General features: G+C 39.5%; 1 protein-coding gene across 4 annotated transcripts in view; it reads right to left on the bottom strand.

The window, feature by feature from the left end:
- POSH (SH3 domain containing ring finger posh) overlaps positions 1 to 12,115 on the bottom strand; it is a 248,230-nt gene that overhangs the window by 83,339 nt on the left and 152,776 nt on the right. For all 4 annotated transcript variants that reach the window (XM_081737938.1, XM_081737939.1, XM_081737940.1 and 1 more), the window contains exon 5: positions 625 to 723. In XM_081737938.1, coding sequence (XP_081594064.1) covers positions 625 to 723 — 99 coding nt within the window. The remainder of the gene's footprint in view (positions 1 to 624; positions 724 to 12,115) is intronic.

Below are 12,115 nucleotides of genomic sequence, written 5' to 3'. Positions count from 1 at the left end.
CTGTTCTCTTCCTCTGGCTAAGCGGTTAGTGTATGTGCCGTTGGTGTGGGAGACCTGGGTTCGATTCCCGACAGGAATTCATGTGGTTCAGATCCCACATTAAACTGTAGGTCCACGTCTCATACAGCCTTGCTGCTGAACGGGGCGCTAAACTAAGAAATCAAATCAACAAATCAATTGGAAATCTAAAACAAATAATGAAGAGATCAGTTTTTATTTAAGTGTTTCGCTTTCTCTCTCCCATGTCGCCTCTATATTAGGGAGAGGTCGAAAAGTCACTTAAATCTAGTTTCAACTTTTTTTTTTTTTTATCAGTAATAAAGCATAACACGCAAAAATACAACTACTCATGTCAAAGATGGAAGGACGTAACCACGATTGTACTTATGACGCATAAGGGAATCAAAATGTTAATGTTAAAAAGATACAGAATTTCCTTCATTAAAGCCAATGTCCCTGGATTTTCATATATTATATTCATAAGAAAGGAGAAAAATCTAATGCCACTTATCATTAAAATCAACTAACATACTGCATTTCCTCTTTGCATGAGCGTTCATAACTATGTTTGTTTAACATATTTTATGCATAAATTTGATATATTTTCCCATACAGTTCACTTACCTTATTAAATGTCAAACAACCTTCTTCATCATCGCGTGTCATTCTGAAATCATATAACGCTTTACACTGTGGCACATGAGAGGGCAGCGGTGTTATAACCTGTGAACAAACAGAAATAATAAAATAAAATATAGTATAGCATGCAATACATAAAGTTCATCTACAATTGTCTGGGTTATTATCACTTCGCTTTGACACTTCTCATTTTTACGTGTATCTTAATTGAGAGAGTACAATTAGTAAATAGCAGTACACAATGTGTGTTTCACATACACACAAAAATGAATACGCTTACTGTTTTATTCAACAATGCATACTTTAAAACGTCAATTGTAATGAACTACGACGTGTACAAGATGATGTAAGTCTTGTTTACGTATATACTTATTTATTTACTATCGAAGTTCCAGATAAAGATAAAAGGCAATTTTACTGCGAGTAGGTGGTTGGACCTGCTGTTTGAAGTGGGATCTGAAATGAAGTGAAATTTCTCGTGTTACGCCCCACGTTCATGGAGTTTAGGCTAAAAGATACAGATGATTAATTAAAGTGAATGAATGATCATAAAATAACTGTGGAATGAGGATGTTAAAGGAAAACACCGAGATAACCAACAGATGATGTCTACGAGGAACTCGCATGGCCGGGAATTCAACCTGGGATCCTCGCATCAGAGGTAGACGCTCTATCACAAAGCCACAGTGTCTCTCAAATAACATCTGAGTCATTATTCGGTTTTGTATTCTAGTCATCTACCCCACCAGGAATCGAACCTGCGACCACGCGAGTTAGTCATTCTGCCACAAAGGGCACTTTACTACAAATAATTGTGAAAAATGGGGAGGGGGAGGTTGGAAATAATTTGCCCAGGTTTCCATCTAACGTTATGACAAGAGGTGCTATTCAGCCAGTTCGCTAGAACCGGTTGTTACAATATTTTGAGTTCCCAGAACCGTTTGTTATACCCATAGAGTTCCCAGAACCGTTTGTTATACCCAAACAGAAGAGTTATACCTGGGTTATTTTACCGTTATACACCCAGGATTTAATTATCTTTGTTTTTTAGAAATTCTTGCAGCTGCAGGTTAAACATATGATCTCCCAGAAAAAGGTATAAGCGCTTGTTCTTAATCTCAAATGCCCACATATTATCAAGAATGGAATCACATGATTGTAGTGGTGAGGGTTATTTATATTTAAAACGGGTACATACCATCATCAATAAATGTTGATCCATTGACAACCATCCAAATACTTTCTGACAACCACCTATCTTGGATAATTCGTTTCCAAGATATTCGCAGTGCTACCTAATTTCCTCACACCACCCTGTAATATTAGGATGCTGTCTAGGTTGCTATTCCTCACTTGTGCCTACCAGTAAAAACTTTGCTTTTGTCTACCTTGCATGGTTTGTTTCCTAAGAGAGTTATATCTTCAATCACACATTTTCCCAATATATATAGGGTGTTTCAAAACAACACCGACAACGTTTGGGAGGTGATTCGTGACAACAAGATAAGACATAAAATACAGACCAACCTGGGTGCACAAATACTTTCTTTCGGCGTTATAGGCTGCCGAGAACATGAAAAAATAAACTTTAAAGGTCCATAGCTCCAAAACTATGGGACCTACCATAGTCGGGTTACGACTTCACTTAGGAACCAGTATGTACTCTACCCAAATATCTGTTTCAGAATCCTGCGGTACTTCTGTAACAATTTTTCCCGTAGCCAAACTCCCTCTATAAAAATTGTTGCGTGATTACCTTAGGATTCTGAAACATGGGACTTTTGGATAGGGCACATATTAGTTCCTAAGTGAAGGCTTGACCCGACTACGTTAGGTACCATAGTTTTGGAACTATGGATCTTTACAGTTCACTTTCTCATGTTTTCGATAGCTTATAACTCTGAAACGAAGCATTTGTGCACCCTGGTTGGTTTATACTTTTTGCCTCATCTTGGTGTCAGGATGTCAGAAATCACCTCCACAACGTTGTCGGTGTTTTGAAACACCCATATATATATATATCTATATATATATATATCTATATCTATCTATCTATATATATATATATATATATATATATATATATATATAGTAGATGGATTGATACATATTCGTAGATACCTCTCTCTTAGAAAACAAATCATACAAGGTAGACAAAAGTAATCTTTTTACTGGATACCACAGGTGACAAGTAATGACATACATACAGTATCCCAATACAAGGTGGCGTGACGAAATTAGGTAGCACTGCAAATATTTTGATAGCGAGTTATCCATGATATATGGTTGTCAAAAAGACTTTAATCCAGCAATGGATCCACAACTGTTGAGATTGGTATGTATGTGTTTCAAATATGAATAACCTTCATCTAATCTGAGCATTCAAGATTAAAAAATAAACGCTTTTATCTTGTTCTGAGAGATCATACGTTTAACCCTGTAGCTGTAAGACTTTCTAAAAACAACGATAGTTAAACTAAAATTTACTGTTTCTAGGTATAACTTGGTAAAATTTACTGTTATGTCTGGGTATAACAAACGGTTCTGAGAACTGAAAATATTTTAACAACCGGTTCTAGCGAACCGGTGCGAACTGTCTGAAAAGCACCACTGACAACTTTTAGTGTTGATTTAGTGTGACACTAATTGTTAGGGCTGATTCAGCACAGTGAGTTATGGGGAGCTACATCAATTAAGAAGCAGTGGGCCATGAGCCATGAAATTTGAAAATAATGGTATTGAGAATACATGCGCTCAGCAAGCTCCACCCAGTTGAAGGTGCACCATCAAATTGGTTCTAATCCTTCCTTTGTTAAAAATAATAACAAGGTTTATATTATTATTATTAAACATTGACAGTTGTGGCAAAATGTCATTTTTGCCCTTTTATAATCTGTTCTTACATCTTGTTCGTCCTTCTACCGGTAACATGTCACAGCGTCCTCAGTTATCATGTTTTATCAAGTGTCAAGGTCAGTTTTACTTAATATGAATTTTTTAACGTAGTCTATGATTACGGTGTTTATTGACATATTTTCTCCGCAGTTTTATGTTTATGATACTTTTTATGATTTGTAATTTTATGGTTAGTGATACTTTCAGTCAGTAGCGTAGCCAGGATGTGTGTTTGGGGGGGGGAAGGGAGGCAAGTGCTGTTATAGGTACATACAGAGAAATTACAAACAAAAAAATATATAAACATAAAAATATATAAAATATTACAAACATCAAAGTACCAAAGTACATTGTCGGACCTCTTTGGGGGAAGCCCTCTGCCCTCCCTTCCCTACGCCACTGTTTTCAGTCATACTTATTAATTAGTGCTATTTATAATCGTTAATATAACAAATACAAATACAATAAAATTCACTTTTGCACACACACACTGTCATTCTAAAATTTTCTCATTTTCGATATTTTATTTTGCTACAAGTGCAGGTCTTTTAATTATTATATTGTTTCAACTCTAGCTACTTTTGCATTACCCTCATTTGTATCTTGAACTGCCTGTGGGTCCAGTCCAGATTAATGCATCTCCACTAATTTCTATTGTTTGTACAATGGGAGAAGATAGCTACACCCTCCATTCCAAAAGAAACCGAACTTTTGAAAACAAATAGTACCACTAGTGCCATCTGTTGTAATATTTTACCGGTAGATGGCGTAGTCCCTCATTGACAACTGGTATAAATGTCATGACATTTGGATGCACGGCAACAAAGTTATTGCGTTTCAACTGTCAGTGTGTTGTGTACATCGGTCGGAAAATGAGTTTCAAACAACGAGCTGCAATTGAGTTTTGTGTTAAACTGGGTAAAACTTTTAGTGAAACGCACCAAATGCTACAAAATGCATATGGTGATGAGTGTCTATCCCGTACGCAAGTTTACGAGTGGTTCAGGCGATTCAAATCGGGTAGAGAGACGCTGGATGATGACGAAAGATCAGGCCGTCCCAGAACCGGATTATCGGAAGAAAACATCGGAAAAGTGCGTGAATTCATCTAACATAACAAAAAATCGTCGGTGAAAGTTATTGAAATGGAATTAGGAATTCCTAAAACAACCGCATACCGCATTTTGACCGAAGTTTCGGCCCGAATATCGCGAAATTGGCAGTTGGACTCTTTTGGACGATAATGCACCATCACATCGTTCGCGACTTGTAACTGAATTTTTGGTCAAAAATCACATTATTCGGTTGCATCATCCGCCCTATTCAACAGACTCGCTCCGTGCGATTTCTATCTGTTCCCGAAACTGCATTTGGCGATGAAAGGAAAGTGGCACGCATCGATTGATGCCATTGAGAAGGCGACGACCGCCTTCCTAAAGACCATTCCAATAAAGGACATGGAGAAGTCGTTTGACAACTTGTTGGAGCGTGCAAATATGTATATCGATGCAGAAGGGGAATACATTGATTAATAAAAATGATTTGTTCCAAAATATACATTGCTTTTTTTGTTTTTTTTAAACGTTCGGTTTCTTTTGGAATGGAGGGTGTAATACATACACTCTACAATAATGACAAAATATCTTCTGGCTAATTCACATACAAAGAATAGGTCAAAGGTCGTACCTTACTTTGAAAAGCTATTATTTCTTTGCTTCTAAATTTTTATTAAATTCGAGAGGAGAGAAAAGCATACAACAAAAAACATGAACATCTGCATTCTATATATAATTTTAATGAAACAAATTCGCTTCTCTTTTTCAAGAACAACCAACTATCCGAGGCTTTCTCTTGTTACTCTATTCCATGTTTACAACGAGGAAATAAACCGTCAATCACATAGTTGCGTTACTTTGGAGCAAATACAAGTAAGATGAATTCGAAAATTAGTACTATACCATATTCTACATACAAGGAATAGACAAAAATATGGAAACACCTGAAAGATTGCACATTGCTTTCATTAGTTGCGAGTAGGGCCACCTTCGGCACGCAGAACGGCCTGCAGTCAACAGGAAATGGTGAAATACAGGACGCGTATGGTTGTCAAAGGGATATTGCATCATTCTTCCGTCAACAGCTGCAACATGTTGTAGAGACGATGGTAGTGGGTAGCGGGATCGCACCTTAGTCTCCAAACCTGACCACAAGGATTCAACGACATTGAGGTCTGGCAATTGTGGAGACAATTGGTAGATGTGACACTTCGTCTTCGTGCTTATCAAACCAGTCCTGGACGATGTGAGCTGTAAGAACTGGGATTCTGTCATCTTGAAACAAGGCATTATGTGTCATCTGGGACCAAAGTTTGCAGCATGGGATGCACCTGGTCACTCAAAATGGTTACGTAGTCCTTGGCAGTGACATGTCCATGCAGAGTGATGATGGGTCCGCAGAATACCAGGAATGGCTGCCCAAATCATCACTGAACTGCCGCCATGCTTCACTCTTAATAACAGGCAGTCTGTATCGTACGCTTGTGTTGGCGTTCTCCACACGTAAACTCGACTAGCAGTTGAAAACAATGTAAAGGAAGACTCATCCGACTAGATGACAGTCTTCCAATGCTCCATTGTCCAGTTTTTTATGGGCGTTGCACCACTGTCTCATAACAGCAGCATGGTCACAGTTACGAGTGGTTTGGGAATTGCAGATCTGTCATAAATATCCTGCTTGTGGAGTTCTCTTTCGAGTGCTTTGACGCTGACAGGGTTTGTAAGTACTGTATTCAGCTCAGCTTTGACTTCTGGCGCCGTGGTGATCTGCTTGGTCACAATTTTACCCAATGTGCGTCTGTCTCTGTCACACAACATGCACTTGCGTCCACGCTGGTGCTCTGCTGATGCAGTTTTTATGGGAACACTCATAGGCAGTGATAATCTTCGAGATTTTGCCTCTTGATACACCAAACATTTCGTCACAGTGCTACCACCATACGCGCACCTCTTTGAAACTATAAGCTCAGACATGATTCACGTTAACTTGCAAGGACCAGTCGCTGAACTGTAATTGGCCTATCTGTTCGATTGGCCAGGTTATATATTTCACAGCATGTGGAGGTGACCACAGCGACACCTACGATTCAGACGCAAATCGTGTTTGAAATGGCTACCTCTTTACACTAGGTGTATCCATATTCTTGTCCATATATATATATATATATATATGAGTAAATAAATTGTTATTATTAAGTATTCTGCCTGTTAACAAGTCCTGGAACTAATGAGATCCTGCTTAGGTTAGAATCTGGAAATATTTCCTCCATGTTTTCTCTATCATCAGTTTCCTCCTGTAACTCCCAATATTTTCTTCTATATTTAAGATCATCGATCTTCTTTTTACTCCTAGTCTTTTTTCTCTACCTTACCCTCTATGGTGGTATGAAGAACGTAATTTCTTCACAAGAAGTGTCCAATCTAGTTAGCCTTTCTACGAAGGCTGCTGGATAAAAGCACCTCTTCCGTCCTACAAGTTTTAAAACATTTTTCTTTGTAACGCTCTGTTCATATTTTCTTCCAATACCACATTTCGAAGCTCTCGAAGTATTTCTTCTCTAACTTCGGAAACCTGGACCGTAATGTTCTAGCTATAATAACCATGTCGTCCGCACACTTCACCTTGTTGATGATCTGTCTCCCAAATTTGAAATTCCAACTCCTATTAATGCTTTCTCCATTAAGCATGCAACCTAAACGTTAAATAACTGGAGTGACATACTACATCTTTGTCTGACTCCTCTCCAAATCTTCACACTGTTGATTTGTCCTTGGTTCAGACCCAACTTCACTCTTTAGCTTGTGTACAGGTTGCGAATGAGTCGACAGTCCCTCCAGTTGGCTTTGACTTCTTTACCTATTTCCATAAGTTTAGTACAACTGACTCTGTCGAAAACTTTTCGCCAGTCAATACTGCACAAGCACAATTTTTTTTTTTTTTCGTCGAGAATTCGTTCTGATATAATTCTTATAAACCCAATAGTACCTCTGGTGCCTTTTCCTTTCTGAAACCCAAATTGATCTTCCTCCAATATCTATCTTACTTTCCAACCGCTTATTCAGTATGCGTGCAATATCTTTCCAGTGTGTGAAATAAAGCTAATGATTCTGTGATCACTGCACTTCTTTGCTTGTTTTTTCTTAGGTAATACAATTACTGTAACATTTAGAAAATCCTTTGGTAGGTAGATCTTGCTAATAAGCGAACTAACAAGGAACGGACATGAACCTGTCAATCGGACATCCCAATCAAACCTAGTCTATTCGAAAAACATAAAGATATGTTCATGCACAAAAAAATAGGTGGCATGGACAATGGGGTAAGTCCCTGGAATCCATTAACCCTGTTAGTATAAAGAAAATCGTAGACTCGTAGTGAAATAGCTGTTGTATCAATACTGTTCATTGGAAAGTCATGGATTATAGTTAATTCTTTTCAGCATGAAACAAGCTTTCCAGAAGTGCTATGTATCGGGGCCCCTAACGTACTTGAACAGGGAACATCGAGAGAATGTCGGGAAAATTCCCTTCAGAAATCCCTCCAATTAACTTTTGACCGCTCTGGAGTGGCCTCGGGTAAAAACACACAATCGGAATGTAGTTCGAAAAATAATATAGGGGATAATAAATGCGTATACCAAGTTTTATATTGATAGAATAGGTATGAGGGGAAGTGTGCATTGGTATACAACTGTATACCAATATAATACAGCAGTACTCCCGTTCTTTCCCACATTTCCATCCCGTTGATCACTTTGTAGCTCATCCGTCTTTTAGGATAGTTTTCCCCTCCTAGGGACAGGAAAGTGCCCCGACCTCTACCGGGCCATCTGCCCTCCGAGGAGACATTGGCACCTTTTAGAGGTAGATTCCTTATTCGGAAAGTTGATCGGTTCCCATCTACGGCGCTGCTCGTTTTCTCCCACGAGGTGATATAGGCTGGGATTTTCCCTTCACTCAGGACGAAACAGTGACGATTTTTGTTAACAAGTCCGATTCTGCTTCAAGTACTTCTACTGTGCACTGGCGGATTAAACCAAACGTCTTGTGGGGGCTCTTTGTTGTGGAGTGGAATATGTTCCCATAAATTACCCCCCCCCCCCAAAAAAAAAAGAAAGGTAAAGCGGATACAGTAAAAGAGGGTAAAAGATATAATTGCAACGGAATTTTCACCACAATGCCCCCTCCCCCAAAACGATATTCTGTCTACAGGCCTGGTCGTGGCTATACTTTACTAAATATTTCGCTAGAAAAATATCAGGTTAAACATTTCTTAGAACGCTTATAATGTTTCTGTATTTTAGTAAAATGAATTAGACAAAAGGACAAAAGAACTTACGACAAGTTACAACGCAAAACGTGGTTTTTGGTGAATACCACCCAAGGCGTGTCTGTGGATATAATATTGTCGCGATCTACGACAATGTTCCTGTGACATTCAAAAGTGCTAGTCCTCCTACTTTCTCCATTCCATCATTTCATTCATTGCTCATCAGCACCGTCTTCTTTAGCCTGGCCTGCATAACCATGGGACGTAAAACTCAAAAATTTCATTTTCATTTTTTCCATTCAGCCGCTTTTCGCCAAAACGAGATCGCAATCACGTTTTCAGTCGGTGCAATGTGGATTAAGATTGTTATGCACTAGCCGTATCGTATGCACAACAGTTTTCGAATAGTCACGCGAAGATCTTCGTCACTGGTGGCCAAGGCTTCCAACGCAGTCCGTGATAGAGTTTTACCTTCCTCTAATTCTCTTCCATTTAGAAGTGCAGATTGCAAATTCAGAACTAAGGAGGGAAAACAGCATTTTTTCTTCAGTTCCGATAGTTTTGTAAAGTCCGATAGTTTTACAACGCGGAGGTGTTGCTAAGAGTTTTGTCAGTTGCACGTGTTGGCAATAGAATGTTGAGTCCGTATACGTTTAAAGCTTCCGGCGCAAGACGCATTTTGATGTCTTTTACGACCGACTCTATCAACGGAATGTAGACAGTTCTTCAGTAGTAAGATGTCGTGTCATCTGCCCTGAAGTGAGTACGATGTGTTTGTTTTTGGATGAGATGAGGAGCTCGAATCTGCATGTCGACACTGGCAGCCATTCTGGATATTGCTTCGAAAATTGCCTTGAATTCTTCTTTGCTGTTTGAACGCTTCTTGTTTAATGCTGCGATAGTGTCCTGAATGACATCTGACGCTTCGCTCATGTCTAAATCTGTCTTCTGCAAAAGTCGATGAAGGAGAGAGTTATCGCGAGAATATCCTGAAGACAAGTAATAGTTACGATAAACTCGCTGTCTTGCATGGCAGAAGAAAGTGTTGGCTGTATCTAACTTGGATCACTTGGAACACACTGTGGAGCCTCACTAATTTCTTGAAATTTCAAGTGAAATTGTAACACCATGTAGTTCCGTTCAACCCATCTCGTTGCATAAAATGTCTCCAATTGGCCACCAAGCGTAAGCTTAAGAGCAGTATTACGTTTTGACGATGCGGTGGAAAACACAATGATCTCTTTCATTGTTCCCAGACATTTCCTCACGCACTATACTGACGATGATCTGAAGATGGACAAGTTGAGGCTGTGATTGCAATATGAACAGTACAGCGCGTTTGAAGCCTCCTTCTGGATCTCCTGCACTGCCCCGCGACTTGGAGAGGTCATGACGGCGCAAACATCTGTACCAATACCAAGGCAGTTTTTCGGGTCGAGTGAGAAGTCTCGTAGCAAAGATAGAGCAATTTTTCCAATTTTCCCTCCAGTCAGTGAGAGTTCGGGCGGTTCTGCGTCTTCGGATTCCGAGCTCGAACCAATGTCCTCACGTTTCAGCTCTGCTGACCGAGGATCAATGAAACTGAAGCAGTCTTCTCTTATTTCATCCATGTGTTCGTACCTTTGAATCAAAGACAGCTTAGATGTGTGCGAAACGTCCGTAGTTTCATCAAACATAATAGAATAAAACTGACCCTCCCGCACTCGATTGACAATATTATAGACGTGATTTCTCATCCACAACCCACAATGAGGGCATTTTGTGTGGTTTTATTAGCAAAAATTGTCCTTTTCGATGCTTTCTTCCAATGATTCTTTAAGATATCGTTACCACAAGTCATTCTAAATTTGCCCAATTCTCGAAAATTGCCCTCTTTGAACTTAGTTTCTACACCGTCACCATCTGAGACCCAATTATCCGCACAAGCATCTTCCCTGTGGCCTTGAAAAGCAATGCCTTGCCTTCCAAGGAATATCACATTCTACAACATTAATTTCAGTTTGTCGCGATTTAGGATTACTTGTCTTCTTGACGAGTTGATTTGATTCTCGACTGGTTTCACTGGTTCCCAGTAGTTTTTCAGAAACGTTTTTCCGACCTCAACAGCGTTAATGTACTATTATGCCATGTTGTGAGTTTCTAAAATACCGTAGAAAGTAGCGAATTTCTTCAAAGGTTTAGTCAAAAGAGTTTGGAGGGCATGTTTATTCGATAGTCCCCAACCAAACCCGTTGCAAAAAATGAGCAATATTTACAAAAAAAAAAAAAAAAAAAAAAAAAAGAAAGAAAGAAAGAAAAAAAAAGAAAAGAAAGAAAGAAAAAAAGACCCCTCTCATGGGAAAGAACTAGCCATGGATAGTTTTCCTGATGTTATGGCCTCAAGTAAAATCGTACTTCTTCCTGAAATTTATCTGATATTATGACTCGAGTTATCGTTAGCGTAGTATCGGCATGCTGGACAGACACAATTTTTAAATAGAATTTAAAGAATTAACCCTCTTTTGAAATAACACAAAAACGATTTCAAACTTTCGTCCGGGTGGCGGTAAGCTACAAGCAACAGTGTGTGTAATTTTAATATTTTGGAGGGCTCTTGGAGGGGGCGATCGCCCCCCTCGCCCCCCCTTTAATCCGCCCATGCTACTGTGTCACTGTACAGGTGCTTCCGGAAGTCCTTCTACCCCTGCGTGAGGTTTTTTGGTACCATTTTATCGTAAATTTTGCGTATGTTCAAATGGTCCTGCAGAATAGAGTGGACTGACTCTTTATCGATGCCCTCCATGTCTGCTATCATTGGAATAGTGATCGTGCGATCTTTCCGGACAATATCAGTCTCTTTTGCCACATTTTCCTTTGTTGTTGTTGCTGCTGCTGTTGCAAAGGATGACCAGGTCTTTCATCATCAATGTTCTCCCGTCCGTCGTTGATGCGTTTGTGCCATTCAAACATTCATGTACGTGGCATCGTATTATCACCATACACATCCTGCAACAGTTTCACACATTCACTCCGTGATCTCTTTAATTTCACAAGGAATTTCAAGTTAATGTGCTGCTCAATTTTCACATTTGCTATTCTCCCGGTAACACGATTCCACAGCTCTCTCTTCAAGCGCTGTTCTCAGACCAAACCCGACTGAGAGCGGCAACTCATGTGTATCATTCTCTTCTCGAAGGTTCAAGGGTGCTCTGCGCGCATGCACTCCCAACTGCTCCACATATACTACTGACAGGGTTACCAGTCCAGTTATTTTTTT

The sequence above is a fragment of the Thermobia domestica genome, chromosome 14, assembly GCF_964235325.1.
Source record: "Thermobia domestica chromosome 14, izTheDome1.hap1.1, whole genome shotgun sequence".
NCBI classification, from domain to species: domain Eukaryota; kingdom Metazoa; phylum Arthropoda; class Insecta; order Zygentoma; family Lepismatidae; genus Thermobia; species Thermobia domestica.
The sequence above is the reverse complement of the archived record's forward strand: the minus strand, read 5'-3'. Positions and strand labels throughout refer to the sequence as shown.